Below are 22202 nucleotides of genomic sequence, written 5' to 3' on the forward strand. Positions count from 1 at the left end.
GCAGCTAACAGAAAAATTACAATTTCAAGATCTCAGGAACATAGATGAGAAACTGTAGAACAAGTGTGATTAGAGTAACTCTTTAAAAGGAAGAAAAACAAAAGGAAGAAGAGTTGAAAAAAGGGCAAATTTGAAAAAGAATCAAAGATCATTCCAGAAATGAAAAGTATAGCCAATGAAATTACAAATTCAATAAGGATTAAAAATAAAATAAAGCTGAGAACAAGATTAGTGAGATAAATACAAAGGAGTTACTGAGAATACAACACAGAGAAATGTAAAAGATACAAAAGGAGGCCCTGGGTCGCTCAGTTGGTTAGGAGTCTGCCTTCAACTCAGGTCACGATCCTGGGGTCCTGGGATAGAGCCCCACATCGGGCTCCTTGTATAGCAGGGAGTCTGCTTCTCCTACTCTCTCTCTCTAATGAATAAATAAAATCTTTAAAACAAAAAAGATATGAAAGAGAATAGGTTAAATATAAATCTAAAAGAAATCACCAAAGGGAAGAACAGCGAACAGGAAAGAGATGATTCAACAAAATAAGAACACCCTGAATTTTCTTAATGAAGAGCAGAGAGATGAGACCTACAAAGAGTAATGAATGAATGAATGAATGAATGAATGAACAAATGAATAAAATCCCTGTCTAGAGGCTCAGTCGGTTAAGCACCCAACTCTTGGTCTCAGGTCAGGTCTTGATCTCAGGGTTATGAGTTCAAGCCCCGCATAGCGCTCTACACTGTGCATGGAGCCTACTTAAACAAACAAATAAACAAAGAACAAAAACAACAACCCTATCTAAATAGTGGTGGAAACCGGAACACCAGAGACAAAACGAAGGGGAAATTATGTGCTTGTAAAATAGTTCGATAATCCAGAAACGTACCCGTAAGCTCCTCAAATGTGACAACACAGAGAAGATGCAGGGGCAACAGGGACTCGGACCCTTTGCCTCTCCCACTCAGCGGGGACAGACACAAGCGCTACTTGCTTCCTGAAAACCTCAATTTAGTCTCAACTTTGTCAGACTGAGTAAACCCAAGTGTCCGGCTTGCTACACGTCCAGGGACATCACACCCTGTGCTCACAGGACCTGGATTTTCACTCTAACTCACGAGACAGACATCTGTGTCACTGGAGCAGGCACCAGGTGTCCAGGTTACAGGCGCCAATGCTTCCTAACGCCTACCTCCTGCAAGTGTGCCTTCCAGCACCTCGTTTACCCGGCAGTAAAGTATCCCGAGTGTATTCTGAGGACAAGAACCCCATCTTGTGGCAAAACAGTTCCAAGCCGTGGCTGGCCATCCACAGGGACATTCTCATTCTGAAGATCCATCTGTGTTGAGAGTGATCATTTTATCTGCTTCACCAGACAGAGCATCCTCCCCAGCATTTATCTTGTGTCTGTGACGGCACCAGAGTCTGCAGTAAATCTGCAGAGCACAGTAATTTTGAGACTTTGTGAGTTATTTTCAAGGGAAAGCTGGTAGTCTTTGCACAGCTTCCCACAGGAATATTTTAAGGGAAAACCAAACACTGACTCTGGGTTGCCTTCCGAAATTGATCATCTGTCCGCTCTAAGGATTGTCCAGACTTTCCACTTTCTCTAAGATGAACATACTTGGCTAAAGCAATCTCATGACAAAAACGCCCCAAGCCCCTAACAAATGACGGCCTAGTCACCCCCACACATACAACCAAGCGGCCCACAGCACACACCTACCTACGTCAGCGCACTCACACCTTCATCCTCTAGAAGGTCCCTGTTACTCAGTATCTCTTCTCTACTTTACAGGACAGTCAAACTAGATTCTAGGTATTATCTCCATCTTCTTCCTTTGAGAGGAATGTCTTCCTCAGCATCCTTTGCCACTGTCCCTGCTCCTGTTTGGCTTTCCTATGTGAAGAGATTTTGAAAGGTCTTATTGTTAATAAGCTCAAAAATATAAAGCACTGCGCACAAGGCCTGGCTCCGAAACCTTAGCTATTATCACTGCTCTTATTATCGTTACTACCATTAGTAATGACAACAGAGTACTGAAAAGGGGTGGGGAAGACACCAGAACACAAATACAGTCTATTTATCTTCCTCATCATCAAAGCTTAAAGAAACAACTAGCCTAAACAAGCAGCCAAATTATTTTTATGAAAAGCAAAACCAAGATAGTATTTCCCCCCAAATCAGGCTTTAACTAAAGTTAAAAAAGACAGTCGATTAATATTAAAACAGCGTTTATTTGTTAATGTAATAACATAGGAAATTAAAGCAAGTTACACTATCTTTAAAAACACAGCTAATGCGTTTTAAGAGAAACCCTTCCCTCCCACCCCCCCATCCCCGCATGAATTCAGAATCTAAGAGAAGAAGTAACCATAAAACAAAGTTTTGTGGAATCCTTCATCCAAGAGTGCTTACATGATGATTAGGTTAATATTGCCTTCTTACAAAATTTCTCTTTTCTATTAAAAAAAATTTTTTGTAGCCTTGATTGTTTATTACAAAAATTCAATACAAAAGTTCGATATATTGAAAAATGCCCGCCCTCACAGCACCGTTATATATAGCAGAGAGTAATCAAGAGCAGATTGCTAATCTAGATGGAGCAATCTTCAGATTATACCCAGACACACAGTGGTTTATTTACCCTCCCATCCCCTTTTCATAAGAACTTAAAAAAACACACACATACAAAAAAATGTCAAAAATTTGAGGAACCCTTCCCAAACAGTACACAGTTAGTTCAGTGTCAATAATTCACATCTTGCAACAAAGTGTATGGATATGGTTTCTTTTACAAAACTTTCAGTGTCAAAAAGGAAATTAAGGCCATCAGATTCGCAGTTTAAAAATTCACATAAAGGAAATACAAAAATATTCTGTGCTTCTGAGAAGGCTCTGCACTGCATGTTGGTAAGGATTACCATACTTCTTTATTTGGAGGAAGACCGTTGACTTGAGAAGTTTACATAATTGCACAGCTTCTGTTGGATGCTCTTGTGGTTCCCTGATGAGGCAAAGGAGAAAGACAGATAGATCAATGCTAAGAAAGTAGATAACACTACTTTCAACTAAGGCAGAGACAGGACAAATCCGTATTACCTGACTCCGAATGAATCCTTATCAACTCTCACATACCCTTTCTAACCTTTTCTTACAGACTCCTTCCAACAAATTTGAGAACAGCGACACTGAACTCCAGCTGCACATTCAGATCCAGAGGAGCTTTAAAAAAATCTGATCTAGGTCCCTAGACCAACTAAATGAGAATTTCTCATTTAAATGGGGAAGTGTATCTATTTATATGTAATTTTAAAGCTCCCTAAGTAATTATAATATGCAGCTGAAGTTGAAAGCTGCTGTTCAATAAATAACCTCCTTTTATAACTTGGGAAACAGGAGGTCAGCAGGTTCCATTTGGAAACCACATCAGGTACCCTGGCAGGCTGGGTCCTCCACTTACACACCCCAGAGCACGTGCTCTGGCTTCACCCTCAAATGTGAAGTCAAAATGGCTCCCTCCCTCACAGTCTGACTTGTGACTTACTGCCGGACTGGGCTGAAACTGGCTTGTTGAAGGTCATCAAAAAAACCCCTCTAATCAATTCAAAAGGCGACTGGACCAATTCTCTAATACAAAGTCAAAATATCTACTCTTTGATCTTCCCTCTTTTAAACCTTGAAGTCATTACCTACCCTGATCACAAAAGCTAAAAGCCTCACCCACCTGACTCTTTTCCTTCTCTCCCCACTCAAGTTCAGTCCCTACATCCCCATGAACCTCCACTCACACAGTCCCTCCCGTGTCTTTGCAGTCTGCCTTCTCGAGTCGACTGTGGATTCGGTCTCAGGGTCTCCCTGGCTCCGCAGTGTGCAGGTGCTACCTGCCCAGGCATCCCCACTGCACACTTAACGCCAAGCTCCCATTTCCTGTATGTCTGACACACACCCTCCAACACAACTGGACGGATATGCTTGGTGCCCAAGTCCTGACACATCCCCTGTGGTGAACGAAGGACCATCACAGACTCTGCCAGTCCTCCCATCAAGAGCTGAAGACTATTTACTCTCATCTGGGACTGGAGATGGACTAGAGACTCACTTCGGCTATGAGAATATGAGCCTTGGCCTTTTAGAGATCCTTTTCACCCTCCCGGAAGCCAGCTGCTATGTTATAATTAAGCTTGGGCTAAACTACTGAAAGATAAAGGAACATGGAGAGAAATAGGGAGAACCTTCCAGCCCCAGCCATGATCTCAGCTGAATGCATCCGCAGCATTAACTTCACTCTCCATCACGTGGACCAAAAGAACTAAGTGCCCAGCTGAGCCCAGTCAAACTACCATCACGGCAAGTAAGAAACTGGTCTACAGGACTAAGCTCTGGGGTATATGTTAAGGCAGCCAACATGTAACTCAAATATCTGCAGAACACCAATGCCTGTCCTCAATACTCCCAACACTGCCAGTCCTTCAGAACACCAGACAAGCACACTTCCTGGAGATCTTAACTCTTCTGGTGGCCTTGTCTCTGGCATCTGCCTGTTCCAACTCCTACTGTGAGCCACGTGTCCCGCACTGAGACCTCTCTTACACTGTTACTGTACTTCCAGTCATTATAATGCTTCCCAGTAAGGGTAGGAAATGGATCTTGTCCTTGTTTTCTTGTTCAAGCTAAACCTGAAGTATCTGTTCTTAAAAAGTCCTCCAAAATGTATGAGGAAATATGCAAAACTTCATTCTACCTCATACAACCCACTTCCAGTGGTTCCCAACCCTGGGGGCTCACCACATACAAGAATGTTTTTTGGAGTAGGACTGGGGCCAGTGAAGTAAAACAAAGAGATTTATAAATCTGCAGATACAGAGACAAAGTCTTATAAGGATAAGGGTAAGAATTCTGATTAATCATCTGACTCAAACAGCTTGAGAACATAAACTGAATGCTTATTACTTATTAATAATTCCAATTTAATTAATTAAAATCAAATTTGGAGTTTCTTTATTTCAAGTGCTCTCAAAAGCCCAAGCATCAGCTAAAATCTATCTTGTAATTAGATGATTAGAAACCTAATATAGCAAGGATTTTGTTTCCCACTGCAGTTGAGTATTACTGTGGTTTTTAAAGTTTATATGCAGATACTCTAAGTTAGTGATCTAAACTTCTCTCTCACAGAACTCTTTTTTGAGCATGCATTCCAACCCACATACACATATTTATAAGTGATATACAGTCCCTACCTGAACATACTAAGTACAATATAAAACAAAACTGAAATGTGGTATCATTAGAAAACAAATGTTTTAAAAGACGTGCTAATGTATTCTCCCATGCTCTAATGTGCTATCTTGACTAACACCCTCAGGAAAAACAAACCAACTCCAACTGGCCAATCACTTACATGGTTCAGCAAGTTAACAGGGGAAAAAAAAACCAAACAAACCACCTCACTATTGATTTTGGTTTTTCCATATTTCTGTCAATAAAACTTAAATATGTGAAAGTAATACCTGCTGGTGGAAAAGTTCTTCTTCTGCAAGCACTTCGGGTGCTTCTTCCTCCTCCTCCTCCTCCTCAGGTATGGTGGTTTTAAAGACTGTACTTCTCTGAGCAACCTCCTGAAAACAAGAGTGGCTCCAACTTAAGTTAAAACCATACTGAAAAATCACAAAGGCAGTCGGGGAGAGGGAACTTTGCTTTGCCAAACTTTTAGAAAGAGCACCTTTCCTACAATAGGGATTATTTTTTTAAAAAAGGAAACAGTGGTTCCTTGAAGCTTTAGCTACTGGGCAGGAAATTTTGCGTAACTGGTAGTAGTTCTGAGATCTTCAATATTCCCTGCAGGGGAGCTCCTGATGTCCAATGGGAAACACCTGCGGCAAAATTTCCAATGCTTTTGATTCCATTCTGTTACTAAGAGCTCTGGGAACCGTGTGGCACACTAGATTCTTTATAACACTCCCCAAGACTTCAGCTTCAAGATCCACGCTCCTAGCAGAAAAAAGGTACTAAATAAATGCTGACTAAAATGACAATGAAGGCCAAATGCTGTGATCTCAGGGACCATGGTGGGAACACTCCACATTCAGCAACTGGTTCCTCCTGGGAAATGGAATCAAGACAGATGAGCCCTCCCTCTTCACATTAGTGGAGAAGCTCCAACATACTCCACACAGAAAACAGGCCCATCCCTCACTGGAGCTCAGACAGAATGAACGACATCCATTCCCTGCCGAAAGGCTCGTGTACAGCTGACTCTCCTGGAGAGAAGGTCAACTCGCACGATGCAGCCGTGTCTCTGTGTAAGCAAAAGGCTGACCAGCAAGTACATGAGTGTGTCCCAAAAGGAGCCGTAGAGCTGCTCACCTTACTCTGTACCAGATCCTAAGGTCACTCAAGAAAGAGAACTCCATGCATGAAGATGCTAAGATTACGTCAGTAAAAGCTTATCTGGAATCTAACACACAACCAGCTAGTTTAAAATGGCAAAGAAAGAAAACCAAAAACCATGTCGTACAAATGAGAGCTCCACTTTAAATATGTCTAAGGATATATTTTATAAATGAAGCAAAGTGTACACTAGTTTTCTGGGGAATCTTGATTATTGTTGCATGGACAAATAAGATGGGACTTCTCTTAGAGTTTCCATTAGTCAGAAACTTCAGTTCTGGGCTCTCAGTCAGTGCCTACACACACAAATAGCCATTTCATAAATATCAGCCTGCTTTGACCAAACCCACACGGACAAAAAAGCATGTGAATCTAGGTCAATTATAATGCTCTGAAGTATCAATTGGGGGATAGCAGCATACAAAACCGAAAAAGAATTCTCAGAAAGCTCTTAGAGTACCCAGTTTTCCAAAATTCATCCTAAAACGAGGAAAGAAAAGTCAAAGAAAATCTGCTAGAGAATTCCTACATTCCAGCTCAGGCAGCCGGTGACCAGTGTAGACACCTCATCTGGAAATGTGGGCTCTTAAGGTACATGACATAAGAATACTGTCCTCAAATGCGAAACTCAGAAAAAGCAACTTTCCCAACAAATTACAAATTAATTCAATTTAACTACTTTTAGTGTAAGCATATGGTTAAGTACTTTTCATTTGACAACACTTAAAAACCAAGTAATGTAATGCAGAAAGCCTGTATAGAAAATGAGTTGCTAAATGTTAAAAATTGATAGAAAAATCATAAAACAAATTTAGAACCAAAAATCGTTGGGAGGTTGAGGCCCAGGAAATTGTTATTAGTCAAGGTGCTAATAGATAATTATCTTTATCAAAAAAATTCCTCTCAGCAAGATATCGAACCCTATCAAGTGCCCTAAAAGACCCACATAGTCTGTCTACAAAACGTACTATCAGTTGGTCCCTATTAAAGCCTTGCACACATAAAGGTACACAACTCAAGAGTGTACTGAAGCCACCCAGTGCCCCCTGACATGTTCACCTCTGCCAGCTCTGTGCGATCACAACATGCTGACAGCTTGAAGTCACCACAGAGGTAGTGCAGGATACCCACACCACAGAGATGAGCAAATGTTACATACATATCAGAGCGGTTTTTGTGGGTGGGAGAGCCGACGGTTAAACTATATCTCTGTACACGTAAGTTGTCATTCACATATACAAGTTTCAGTTATGACTATATTTCAGAAGGTACAGAAAGATTGCTTTCTTAGTACCCTCACAGAAAAACTTTCTAGGGACGCCCTGGTGGCTCAGTCGGTTAAGCATCTGCCTTTGGCTCAGGTCATAATCCCAAGGTCCTTGTCAGGCTCCTTGCTCAGCAAAGAGCCTGCTCCTCCCTCTCCTACCGCTCTCCCTGCTTATGCTCTCTCTCTCTCACAAATTAATAAAAATCTTAAAAAAAAACAAAAACATTCTAGGGATGCCTGGGTGGCTCAGTTGGTTAAGCAGCGTTCTGGGATCGAGTCCCACATCGGGCTCCTTGCTCAGCTGGGAGCCTGCTTCTCCCTCTGCCTCTGCCTGCCATTCTGTCTGCCTGTGCTCGCTCTCTCTCCCTCTCTCTCTCTCTGATACATAAATAAAATCTTAAAAAAAAAAAAAAAAAAACCATTCTAGAGACAGGTGGGTGGTTCAGTCAGTTAAGTTTCTGGCTTTGGATTGAGTCATGACCCGAGGGCCCTGGAATTGAGTCCTGCATCTCAGGAGCCTGCTTGTCCCTCTGCCATTCCCCCACCTTGTGCTCTCTCTCTCTCTCCTTCTCTCTCTCTCCACTAGACAAATAAATAAAATCTTAAAAAGAAAGACATTCTATTTTAGCATGTCAACATTTGCTGTTGTAAATTGTCCACTATTCCCATCCTCATTTGTCAGTTAAAGCTCCCAGTTTTAGCTGGGTCCCCATCTCTCCCAGAGAGATGGGACACACAGTCACAGGAGCAGAGCAAGATCGAGCTACTGGAGGGGAGAAGGCAGCTCAAGATAACTCTGTCCTCCAGACTCCAGGGACTGGTTTAGAGGTGAGCCTGTGACCCAGGCTGGTACCATGTGAGTAAAGCCCTGGATGGAAAACTCACGGGGAATGAAGCTCTTTCCCACAAAGAACCAAACTCGAACAAGGCACCTCCAAGGAGCATCCGGCACTCATCCTGCCTCAACCAAAGAGACATTCTGAAAACAGGGACACAGAAGATCCTCGAGGACATTGGGTAAGCCACTGCATCAAGTCCACTATCTCTGGATTTTTGGTTGTGTGAGCCCGTATAGTCCCATTACAGACAGTTTAATTACATTTTCTGACACTTCCAATGCCTCAGCAAGAGGAAAATTTACATAAAAAATTAAACTGACTTACTAATTATCTACAATCCTACAGAACAATGGTCTTTATGGTGGTAATTATGGATGGTTGCAAATATGGCCTGGGACCTACTAATAAACAGTTTCAGAATTAAAGAAATAAATTCCAAATGTATTTGTCTGACAACCAGACATAAGCTCAGTCATTAAGTAGCTGCCTTTGGCTCAGGTCATGACCCCGGGGTACTGGGATCAAGCCCCACATTGGGCTCCCTGCTCAATGGGAAGCCTGCTTCTCCTTCTCCCACTCCCCCGTTTGTGTTTCCTCTCTTGTGGTGTGTCTCTCCGTCAAATTAATAAAATCTTTAAAAAAAAAAAAAAAACACCCAAAATTGTATTCATGATATTTTCCTCATTTCTGATAGAAGCCACTTAACAGAGCCCAGCTCGCGGAAGACAGAAGTTGGTTAAAAAGAACAGACAAACCAACCAACCAACCAAATGATTTAATATTCACAGATTTAAATTATGAAGGAAAACCTGAGCTCCAGTTAGCTCTAGTTAGCATTACAGAGATGTCACTCTAATACCACCTCAAGCCCCATCCCCATCATGGTATCTACCATCTATGTTGGGGGATTTTCTTTCCTTTTTATTTTTTTTTAAATTTTCTTTAAGATTTTTAAATTTATTTATTTGACAGACAGAGATCACAAGTAGGCAGAGGCAGACAGGATATTTTGGGGGATTTTCAACCTGCTACATTCTAAACTCCTACAGGATCACTTGTACTCCGAACACATTTTCACAGAGAAACAAACGGCAAGATGAGGCCTGGATCCCAGGGCTCACTAAAGCCTGCTGCATCTGCCAGGGCCCCTCATCACAGGGCTTCTGGACCTGAGAAAAGCGCCACTCAGCCACGTGTGGAGAGAGCCATGTTCTGTCAACGCCAACGTCAGGGGAGCACCCAGCACTGGAGCCACCATCCTTGCAGCAGGGCAGCGGCGGTGGCCACAGAGGAAGGACCCCAACGTGCAGAGACAGAAACAAGCAAGGGCTTCCACAGAGAGATCAGAAGGAAGCCTACAAGTGACTGACGGCATGGGTCAACAACGCTGCTTCCCTGAGAACCAGGCTGAATATCGGGGATGAATACCCCAGAGCCGCCCCCAAATCTCACAAAACTGTGCTGAGGTTGACAGTGAAAGAATCATAGGCCATTTCCCTTCCCGGCTCTGCCTGAGATCAAGGGAACTCCTCACCCAGTAGACAAGGATTCCAGACAAAGAGCAGTCCGAAGACCAGCAGACACGCCTAGTGAGGGACAGACGGGAAGACCGCCAGGCACGGGACTCGGAATGCAAACACCCACAGCAGAAGCTGTTAGTTATTTTACTTCTCTGAACTTAAGGGAGGGTCTGTGTTCAATTTTTACAATTTTTTTAGCCAGGAAATTCTTACTGAAGGTCTATTCTGTGCCAGGGAAAATCAGAATAGGTCCTTGCCCATGATGTTCTTAGGACTCTAGTGAAAGAGGCCAACAGGCCAAGCACCAGACAGAGTTAAGGGGTCTGCAGCTTACATCCCACGAGCAGAGAAAGAAACCCAAAGGGGAAACTGCAAGTGGGCCTGCACCCACTCCCTCCCTGGCAAAGCCCCATTTCTGGAGGGAAGGTATGCAGGCGTGCATATGGCATGGGAGTCTTGATGGGACAGTAAGGGTAGGGAATGTTCTTTGATAAGAATCTAGGACTGACATGTTGAAAACACAGCCATCAAGCAGATGTACACTCCAAAATCTTCAAACTCAAGAGTTTCACAAACATTCTGAGAGCTAGGAACATAGCTAATAGCTAATAACATAGTTACCAAAGGCCAGATATATACATTCTGAGTAGATCTTTTATATTATTTTCATTACATTAGTATTATCACAGCTCTGTGACTTGCTTTATTATTATCCACCATTTCGAAATGAGAAGACTAAGAGAGGTGAAGGAACTTGCCAAAAGTCACAAACCCAGAGGGCAACGGAGGCAGAAACCGGAGCCTGTGCTCATGTTCAGTGCTCCACAATACATTCCCATTTCACTCCTAAAATGTGAAGTCCTCTTCACTTTGATTTACTCAGCAGCCTTGGCCTGGTGTAAGCAATCAGTTACTTCACATTTCATGTGACTGCTGGAAAGATATCACACTTGCACAAAGAACTTTCAAGTGGAACAGACACTGGAGTGGTACTGACGAAATGGCCTTACCTCTCCCTGAGAATTTTTCAATATAACCTTCACATCTTCGCCAGTGCCCCATGAGTTCTGGTTCTTCCAGATGAGGTCGGTGGGAGGACTGGCTGTGACACCAGCATTTGCAGCCCAGATCTAGAAAAAAGAAAGAACATCAATCCACCAAGAATCTAGCCCTCCCAAATCTTCATGACAGCAACATAATGAAGAACCTTGAACCCCTAATTCTAAGTCTCAGAACTGTGTCCCAGCTTCAGACTCGCTGAAGGAACTACCCGTGGGTCCAAGAGTGCCTACGTAGGCCCCAGCCTCCCCATCCAATAAATGGGAATGCTGATGCCCAGGGATCTGAGGTGACACTGTCTACATTCACCTCCTAGCCCTCAACATGTCAGCTAAATGTGTGCCAAGTGGCGTTATTCTCATTATCCATAAAATAGGACAGAAGCGAGATTGCTGTGAAGAATAAGGGATTAACCATACAGCAGGGCTGGATCACTGAGCAAGGATTAGCTCTCCCTGTCAGCAGCCAGTTAGGGGTTTTATGGGCCATTCTTCCAGAATGGAGCCCTCTGACCCATTCCAACAGTATCTTTCAGCTGTCAAGAGCAGTCAATGAAGAGATCCTACTAATTCCTCTCAAAAAATCTGCAGCAGACAGCCCATCTAGAATATTCTTATAGAAACTGGTATGTCTCTAATGAGGGGCAGTGTCACAATACCCCAGGAGTGTCTACGGCTGAACTCCACAATGCATGCAGGGAATGAACAAATAACCCATTAGTCAATGATAAGCAGGACTACTACTGAAATAGGCAAACAAACAATTGCTTTTCCTTTTTCAGAAGCAAGGGAATTCTACCATATTTTTAATGTATTTTATTGGCAAAAGAGTACTGGTAGAGTGGAGAAAATGTGAGTCAGAAAACCTAGGTGTGAACCCTGGACAAATCACTATAACTCTACCAGCCTCAATGTCCTCATCTGTAGGGATACTACCTACAGGATACTACCTGGTCTTAAGGTTTCTAAAAGACCATATGAAAAAAGAAAAGTTTTACATCCCACAAATTATTTCACAATATAAATGGCCACATCTTGGCAACAGGTAGACTAGAAATAGTATTGGTAGTATTTTTTTTTAGGTGGGGAGGAAAATCTATGAATTTCTGATTAGAAGGGAGCCTGTCCCCTTCAGATGCCCACCTGAAGCTCAGAGATCTTCCAACTAGGAAGCGACAGGGAGTGTTTACTGAAGTAAAACAAAAAGCAATTGGATCTGGGCTGTTAGGTCATATGGAATATTAGTGTTTTCCTAAGTTTAAGCAACACTTTTTCACCATGGTTCCTAAGGAATCATAGTTGGTTTAGTATTAATAATAATCATAAATGTTAGCAATCCTACTATTCTGTTCCAGAGCTACCTTATTCAATATGCTAGCTATACATGGTCTGAGCATCTGAAATGTGACCAGTCAAAATGGAGATGTACTGTGAGGATATCCGTAAGTTTGAACACTGAGTCCAAAAAAGAAAAAAAGAAAAAACAAAAGGTCAAGTATCTGGCTAATACATTTTTATATTGGTCACATGTTGAAAGAAGAATATTTTGGATACATTGAGTTAAATAGAATATAGTACTAAAGTTAATTTCATACTTTTCTTTTTTTTACTTCTCTTTAATGTGGCTACAAGAAAATTTCAAATATATATATATATATATTTATATATATATAAAATTCCAGAACACACATAAGAGAAATATATATATGTATATGTATATCTATATGTAGATCTTTGCTATTGCCTGGTACAATTTTATAGTAAGATTAGTTATCACAACCATGTTCCAGAGAGCTTCTTATCTCATTTAATGCTAGCTACTGAAAGGAAGGGAGGAAGGAAGGAAGGAATAAATAAATTACATTTCATATGATAACTGAGTTCTCCACTAGACCTATAGTATATATATCTATTTGTTCCCTGAGGAACTATATCTAGTGGAAAAAGCAGATGATTGGCATAATGGTTTCACATTACTTTAGAGATAGAGAGCACACTCAAATCTGAACCTTCTGAATTAAAATGTCAGATGCTTTCCATCACATTATGCCGCTTCCATTAGACACATAATAGGACTGAACAATTTTCTCTCACTATAATAATTACTGAAGAGAAGAAAGGACAGTGTGGTTAGGATATTTTTCCCATTTTTTACCATTACAAAATTAGCATCTGATATTTTCATAGTGGGTATCAAGCTCTATGACACATTATTTAAGGAAGTCTTAACCAGTTTGAGCCTTTGATCTTTAACACTAAGTAAGATGTGTATCTATCATAAATTTTAAACACATAAAATATGTGTTTAACAAGATGGGATCAGGAAGGAGACAAACCACAAAAGACTATTAATCTCACAAAACAAACTGGGGGTTGCTAGGGTGTGGGGGGTTAGGGATAGGGTTGCTGGGTTATGGACAATGGGGAGGGTATGTGCTACGGTGAGTACTATGAAGTGTGTAAGCCTGATGATTCACAGACCTGAACCCCTGGGGCATATAATACATTATATGTTAATAAAAATAATTTTTAAAAAGGAATTGATAAAAAGAGATCATTACTTCTGTATCTTTCAGGAATAAAAATGTGGACTTCTTTTACATCTATATCAAAGTCAACACATTGTCTGTAAAATCTACTTACTAAGTCAAAGTAAAGAAATTTTGTATTTGCTCAATGAAGCTACTTCTCTAAAAAGTATGCTATATTTGGTGACTTTTAAAGATGTGGCATTTCAGAACACAGCAACAGTGAACCATTTAGAACTCACAGGAGAGTCAGAGTGCCAAAAAGCCCATCTCTTTTTAAATCTAGAAACTTAGGGGTGCCTGGGTGGCTCAGTGTGTTAGAATCTCTGCCTTCAGCTCAGGTCATGATCCTGGAGTCCTGGGATCGAGCCCCACGTCGGGCTCTCTGCTCAGCAAGGAGTCTGCTCCTCCCTCTCTGCCTGCCTCTCTGTCAAATAAATAAATAAATAAAATCTTTTTTCAAAAATAAATAAATAAATCTAGAAACTTGAATACTATGTAAAAACCATGTGACCCTCTCTAAAATAGATTTTAAAAAGTCATTCTTTACAAAAGGACCTATCACTTACTAATTTTTGTTCAAAATGTGAGTCCCTAATCCAACACCAGAGATGGTGACTAAGGGTGATGTGGGGTCTGGAAACCAGAACACTACCCAGATGATGCTGAGGGTCACCCATGGCTGATAACTATCATGTTAAGGCATATCTTAGCACTGACAGATTATCCTAATAGTTCTTTATGCCAAGCGGTATCTCCTGAATCAGACTGGGCTACAACAATTGTCAGTCAAGAGACAGCTGTTTTATATCTACTGGAGTAGACAAAATAAAAAGAATTCAAAGGTCAATACTTTCACTTTTAATAGTCAATTATCTCTCTCAATAAGATAGAATTCTTAAAATCTTTAATAGCACTTACAATTCCCTAATCGTGTCAAAGATGTTTTAATGCTCAATTTTAAAATGCTTCTCTTTAAGCCAAAAATTTTCTTGAGTCACTTTAACTGTTAGTTAAGACAGTGAAGTTAAATTAAATGATGACTAAATTCACTTACTGTAACAGTCTGGCCTGCCTTCAGCACGTATCTTGAGGTATATTTGTAACTGACTGATGTGTCTCCAATTTTTCTGATCATTTCCCAGCCTCCCATGGGCTGATCCTATTCATGAACAGAGTAAAACAAGGTCACATCAAGGATACAGAAAGTGACAGGTAATCAAATGAATTTACACAGATAGTTAAGCTACGATAGCTCTGTAGCTGCCTTCTCTTGATTCACATCTTCCTACCATAAGAAGAAAACATGGTTCATCATTCAGCAAAACACTATCCTCAACAATGCTGCAGTTTTAATATTACGGTACTTAATTTTAAAGAAGACAAACCTAGAAGAGAAGGGATGTGAACCAAACTAAATGTTTCATATTCACTGCTAGATCGGGCTGGTCTTTGAAATTTACAATACAATCTAGCAGTCATAATCACAATTATAAACATGCAGTATTTGATTACTTTAAGCTTTAAAAATATAGATACATAATGGTGCCTGGGTGGCTCAGTTGGTTAAATGCCTGCCTTCGACTTGGGTCATGATACTGGAGTCCTGGGATTGTGTCTCAGGATCGAGACTGGCGTTGAGCTCCTGCTCAGTGAAGGGCCTGCTTCTCCCCATCCCTAACCCCACTCATGCTCTCTCTTTCTTGCTCTCTGTCTCTCAAATAAATAAACAAAATCTCAAAACAAAACAAAGACACATAAGCTTAAAAACAGATGGAAGAAAATATAACCGTTTTCTTCTATGCCACATCTGCCCATACTTAACTTCCCTTCCTCAAAGCATAAGGGGCTGAAAAGGGTCGGTGATGCAATGACCAGTCCCAAGGGATGGTTATCACCTCTGGCTCCATGCTGGCAAGGGCTGCCTGGCACCTGAGGAAGGGTGCAGGGTATTTAAAATAACTAGATGCACTAATCTATACCCATCTCTAACTCAAAGACAAGAATAAACCAAGCTGAAAGCCAGCTTTAGAGTAACTCAACACGGGGCTGTTAACGCCTTTTGAAAAGAGCCAAACTACAACAATGGAGCAGCAGAGACTACTCTTACTTTTAAAGTCATGACTAAGAGGGCTTGGAGCCTATTCTCTTTAGTATGTGAACTGCTAGGTTTCCTTTGCCCAGCCAAATCATTTACTCATCCACACATAGGACAGTGGAGAAAAGGTATAATTTTCACAAACATGTGAAAATCCTGAACACGTGCTTCAGAGTGACATCCATCCCACCGTACCTCCACAGAACCCTCAGACCTGCCTTCCAGCATCATCTCACACCCCTCCATCATCTCACTCCACCTCCACACTCCTCCAGCTCCATGAGGCCTAGCCAGGGAGGACCTTCACTACTGTACTCTCAAAGACACCAGCTTGAAACCTCAGAATTCCCAATGAACATTTTGTTTACTTTTAAACAAATAATTTCAAGATAGGGCTCCATACTGTTCTTCATACAAATTAAATCATTAGTGTTCATTCAATCATTTAGAGAGAAAAATACTCCCTGCACATATCCAAGTCTGGGCTCACATTTCCTTCCTTTACCAACATTAACAGCTGTGAAAGAGTATCTCCCATTTACACTCACAACTCCAACTTTTCTACAAGTCTGGGCTAGGGCAGGGAATAATAGGACCTCATCCTTGGGAAGGCCACTGTGCGAGAATGACCAAGTGTGAAATACAGCTCTGGCTCCATAAAGAAATGCTAAGGAGAAACACTTTAAACCACTAAGTGTACTATCTCCTCTTCCTATTTGAATGTATACTCTGCTTCAAGAAACTGTAAGTAAAAAGGAGGAGGGATACTCATTCTTGTGAAGACTACTGAATCCAAATGAAGTCTGAGGAATTAAGACAATTGGAAAATGATCTACCAGCTAGCAAAGCCTTCCTGGAAAAAAGGGGGTCTGTTTTGCACCTGTTCAGAAGTGTTCTTCAAGCGGATAAATTTCCCATCAACATCTATCTCTTCGATGCACACGTTCCCAGTGGCTGAGGCAGAGTGGGAGATGCTAACACTACTGCTCGCCTCTGACTCTTCCACATCGACTCTCTTCCGCTTTCCTCTAGTTGTGCGCACGCTCCGACTTGAGGATGCTCGGGACACTGTCACACGAGAAGAAGGGCTTGGAGAGAGTTTCAGTCTACGTGGAAAAAACAAACATTTCATTTATGAGACACCTGTGACTTTCCTACTTTAGAAACAAGGATATTAATATCCTGCACATGCATTTTTTTTCCTGCACATACATTTCTAAAGTAAAACTTACTAAAGATGTGCTGCACAAGACCAATATACATCTTAACTAAGTTTATTTGTGCTAGGATGTGCATTACAGTGTTCTTTTAAAAAGTAATAATTTGAATTTTACTTTTCCCTAGGAACAGAATATAATCATAATGCAGGAAGTGTGGAAAAAATGGGAAGGAACCAGTCCACTGACCACCAGCCCCACCACAAACACTGTTAAGTTTCATAGGCTTGTCCTAATTTTTTCATACCTGTGTTTTCTTTTTATAAAATTACAATCACGATGTAGGTAACAATGAAACTCAATGGCTTCTCATTCTCAATCAGACACATTCCCTTTGAAACTTTTCTAACAGGTGTCAAAGGACTTATACACTAACCTGATTTGAAAAACGACTGTAAAGTCTCTTTCAGCAAATCAAATATTTTACAACATATTAAATAATCAAAAGCTCAAGAAAAAGACTATATATCTTGCAAAAGTCCAGCATTTAAAATAATAATAATAAGACTGCTTAAACAATATCTGTTGTTGTTCTGGTAGAAATATGATCCATACCTATTTACCGCTACACCTAGGTATTAAAAAATAACAGAGAAAATATTTAAAGTTGCCTTAAATGTTAAAATAAAATTTTTGCAAAGGCCCAAACCTAGTTACTACTCTTTACATAAAAAGGGTGGGGGCAAGATGTAGACTGTGAGGTAGAGTGACACCTAAGGTGCTTACCTCTCTTCTTCGCCCTCTAAGAGCTTCCTATAAGCACTGATTTCCATGTCCAGGGCTAACTTTACATCTAGAAGTTGCTCATAATCGTTCAGTTGTTGCTGCATCTGATCCCTTATTTCCGCCATCTCTCGCTCTTTGTCGGACAGCATGCGCCGAGAGTTGTCTCTTTCTTTAGCAAGCAAGTCCTCCAGCTCCTGAATCCTCTCCAAACATGCTCTGGACTGTAGAGTCAAAGGAACACATTTACTTTCTAGGAACATTCCAACATTAGCAAGAAGCAGCTATTTTTAAAACATTTCCTGGATGGGAAAATAAATAGAACCTGAAGGAATCTCTAACTTTAGAATGCCGAAGAGATTTTGATTCTAAGAATTTAAAAACTAAAACTTCTCCAATATAAAATACAGCTTCAGCAAAGTTTTGGCTTATAAGAAGACTTTAGAAAGAGATAAATTTATCAAATACAAGTGCCATAAATGCATATATAATTCTTCTCTATTTGGCCAAATAAAACAAAATTTTAAAAGTTTCAGTTTTAGTAAAAGTCTAGCCCCCTACCAGCCATTTCACTCGAAAGTATAAATTAACTAAAAATGATAGAAAACTTGCCGACTAAAGAAATCTAAGAGCAGGCAAGAGTACGTTGTGGAGAAATGCCGGGACTCTTCAGAAACCAGAGGAAGGGATTCAGGTACTTCAGGGATAGGGTCCTCATAGGACTGCCTGTGCTCACATGCTCAGTAAGCATAAAGAGACTAGGGTGCCTGGGTGGCTCAGTGGGTTAAGCCGCTGCCTTCGGCTCAGGTCATGATCTCAGGGTCCTGGGATCAAGTCCCGAATCGGGTTCTCTGCTCAGCAGGGAGCCTGCTTCCATCTCTCTCTCTCCATCTACTTGTGATCTCTTTCTATCAAATAAATAAATAAAATCTTTAAAAAAAAAAAAAGACTACACAATGCAGTACAGTCTTTAAGGTATTACTATAAATACAAAAACTTTGTAACTGGTATTTAAAAAATGAGAAATCACACAACCTGCAACAGAAAGTTCATCTGAGAAACCTTGTGTCTGGGTAGGTAATTACTCTTCTATGTTCCTCCCAAGACAGAATTCATCTCAGTAGCCTCAGAAAATGACAAAGGTTGGGGCGCTTGGGTGGCTCAGTGGGTTAGGCCTCTGCCTTTGGCTCAGGTCATAGTCTCAGGGTCCTGAGACCCTGAAGGTCCTGCTCAGCAGGGAGCCTGCTTTCTGACTCTCTCTACCTGCCTCTCTGCCTACTTGTGATCTCTCTGTGTCAAATAAATAAATAAAAGCTTTAAAAAAATGACAAAGGTGATCAACTCAAAAGGACTGATGGATAGCTCACACCCTTAGAATTACAAGCAGCAGCATCAGAGAAGGAAAGGCATATACTGTACGAAAATTAAATCTGGAAGGCTAAAAATCAAAAGTGGAATCTACACTATGCAGATAACACTACACTCTAGGTAGTACATGCGTTTCTCACAGGGGTATGGCTTACAAATTCTGAAAGTGCTTTACATCCACACTGGGAATAAACAAATAAGTAAACAGGGTGGATGAAAACGGGTTTTTCACTCTCAAAGAGAAAAGTTTATAGATAAGCAAGAATGCAAAAAATGAACCCTGTGGTATGGGGTTAGTCATAAATATCTGTATGAATGTGGGTTTAGTTTAATATAAATACAAGTGGACAGAGATAGAATTACAGAAAGTGTGTAAACAAGGTTTGGCACACCCCCATATATGACCTAGCTCCAACCACAAGAAGGCCTAGAAGCAATGACTCCCCAGTACCAGTGAGGCACTCAGCATCCAGATCTTAAATTCTATGTACCATTCTCCAGTAAGAAGAACCAGGGCTCCTTGGAGAAATGGCTGATCCCAGGGCTACAGCCGGGAAAACATAGGATGAGCCTGGAGCCTATTACAGCACCATAGAGCAAGAGTTGCTCAAAAAAGGGGGACATAATAGCATTTTGACAGAATCATCTAAGCCAATAAAGGAAGGTAGTATTTGATTATAACCCAAAGTATAAAATATATATTCTTGAGTCTATACTAATATAGACAAATGAATGAATAAAATATAAATAAGAAAGAGACAAATCTTTCAGGGGCACCTGGGTGGCTCAGCAGGTTAAGCCTCTGCCTTCAACTCAGGTAATGAATCCCAGGGTCCTGGGACTGAGCCCTGCATTGAGCTCTCTGCTCAGCAGGGAGCCTGCTTCCCTTCCTCTCTCTCTGCCTACCTCTCTGCTTACCTATGATTTCGGTCTGTCAAATAAATAAATAAATAAAATCTTTTAAGAAGGGCGGGGAGGGGCGCCTGGGTGGCTAAGTGGGTTAAGGCCTCTGCCTTTGGCTCAGGTCATGATCCCGGGGTCCTGGGATCGAGCCCTGCATCGGGCTCTCTGCTTGGCAGGGAGCCTGCTTCCCTTCTTCTCTCTCTGCCTGCCTCTCTGCCTACTTGTGATCTCTGTCAAATAAATAAATAAAATCTTAAAAAAAAAAAAAGAAAGAAAGAAAGATAGAGACAAATCTTTCATAGAATTCCACTTAATCAGGGTAGATACTCCCTTCAAGATGTGGAGCTTCCTTCCTATCATCAACCCTCAAGAGTGAACTGGACACAGTGACCTGCTTCCCAAGAACAGAGTATGGAAAGAGAGAAAGGGTTATTTGACAGTAGAGAAACTTGGCAAACACTACCTTCACCAGTGATGAAGGTGAGATCACCACTTGATCCCCTGTGGGTGTCATGTGATCCATGATACAATGTGACAAGGGCACTTACTTAAAACCCATAACCCCAGTCTCATGGGAAAAGCACCAGACAATTCAGACTGGGGGACAGTACACAGGTAAGTGGCCAGTTCTCTTCAAGACTCCTAAGGTCATAAAAAACAAGGAAAGCCTAAGAAACTGTCATAGACCAGGGGAGACTAGAGAGACATGTAGTAAAATCCCAAGAATCCAGAGTCTAGTTAGTAGTAATGTACCAACAGCAGTGTCTTCGTGTTGACAAACACGCCATGAGAACGTAAGACGCTTACAATGGGGGAAAACTATAGGAGGGACAGAAGGGAATTGCCATACTGTCTTTCTAACTTTTCTGTAAAACTAGAATTATGCCAAAATAAAAGGCTATTTAAAAAATCATCATTCGGGGCGCTTGGGTGGCTCAGTGGGTTAAGGCCCCTGCCTTCGGCTCGGGTCATGGTCCCGGGGTCCTGGGATCGCGTCCCACATTGGGCTCTCTGCTTCGTAGGGAGCCTGCTTCCCTTCCTCTCTCCCTACCTGCCTCTGCCTACTTGTGGTCTCTGTCTGTCAAGTAAATAAAGAAATAAATAAAATCTTTAAAAAATAATAATAATCACTCAATTAACTAAAATCAGAGTAGCCACTGACACTCTATATCAGAAGCAGGCATTCATCTTAAGCGTGATGCTAAACATAATTCCTGCCTCGAGAACTTGCACTTGAACTGCACTTGCTAAAACCATGCTATAAACTAAGAAATCCACTTTTTTTTCCTCACAGTATTCTAATAAAATTTAAGTTCAAATGCTTCTCCCTCAATCAACCTCTTCACTATACTTCTGATGTGGGAGGCAGACAGCATGAGCAACAAGGTAGAATGTAAAGGGGAGCTGACGAAAGGCATGAAGTACTCAAGATGCAGAGGGAACATCTGAGCCTAGATCTGTTTACCCCAAAATGTCCCTTGGTCTGCCTCTGATGTTACAGAGTTCTTAAAGTGGGAGAAAAATAGAATCAAGGTATAAAAAAGTTTTAAAGTTACTGTGACTCATTTAGAAATATCTGAATTGTATTTTCAACAGCTGCACTTCACCTGTTATGTAGTGAAACACAAGGAATACAGCCTGAGAGACAGACCTAGATCCTTCTTCCCAAGTCTGCCACCAAGTAGCTCTGAGACTCTGGGCAGGCTGTAACTAACCTCACTAAGACAATGTCACATCTGAAAAATGAAGAGGTCTAATTAGGTTACATGTAAGATCTCACCTCTCACTCTGGAGTAATTTATGACTGACTTGACAGTCCTGGTTTTCTTATTTTATAGTAACTTAAGTAACATAACTGTACTAGTTTACTAGAGTCTAGCTACAATAGAAGTTTCTAGTCTGGGTGTTAAACAAAACTGAGAGGTGCTTTCAAAATGCCAGTGGAGTCTTCCACAAGCCAAACAGACTGTGACCAACCAATTAATTTCACCAGTCAGAAATCCAGACAGAAATAAAAGAAATGCTATAAGCAATATATGAAATTCCTAACTCCAAAACAAAATATTGCTACCATCTCTATTTTATTTAAAAATATTTTCAGGAGTCAGCATTTTAAAGACTATGCCGATTTTTTAAATTTACTTTTAAGATTTTTTTATTTTTAAGTAAACTCTGTACCCAACATGGGCCTCGAAATTCCAACCTTGAGATCAAGAGTCACACACTCTACCAACTGAGCCAGCCAGGTGCCCCAAGGCTATGTCTATTTTAAATAAAGTTTTAGGGGTACTT

General features: G+C 41.0%; 1 protein-coding gene across 1 annotated transcript in view; it reads right to left on the minus strand.

Moving 5' to 3' along the window:
• Positions 1–2216: 2216 nt before the first annotated feature.
• Positions 2217–22202, minus strand: part of LMNB1 (lamin B1) — a 51588-nt gene continuing 31602 nt past the window's right edge. The window contains exons 6-11 of the mRNA XM_004737438.3: positions 17643–17863; positions 16580–16805; positions 14659–14763; positions 11026–11145; positions 5510–5617; positions 2217–3006 (exon numbers count right to left, since the gene is read on the minus strand). Coding sequence (XP_004737495.1) covers positions 2965–3006; positions 5510–5617; positions 11026–11145; positions 14659–14763; positions 16580–16805; positions 17643–17863 — 822 coding nt within the window. The 3' untranslated portion in view covers positions 2217–2964. The remainder of the gene's footprint in view (positions 3007–5509; positions 5618–11025; positions 11146–14658; positions 14764–16579; positions 16806–17642; positions 17864–22202) is intronic.

This window comes from Mustela putorius, unplaced genomic scaffold, assembly GCF_011764305.1.
Source record: "Mustela putorius furo isolate JIRA1106 unplaced genomic scaffold, ASM1176430v1.1 tig00000145_pilon_pilon_pilon, whole genome shotgun sequence".
NCBI lineage: Eukaryota > Metazoa > Chordata > Mammalia > Carnivora > Mustelidae > Mustela > Mustela putorius.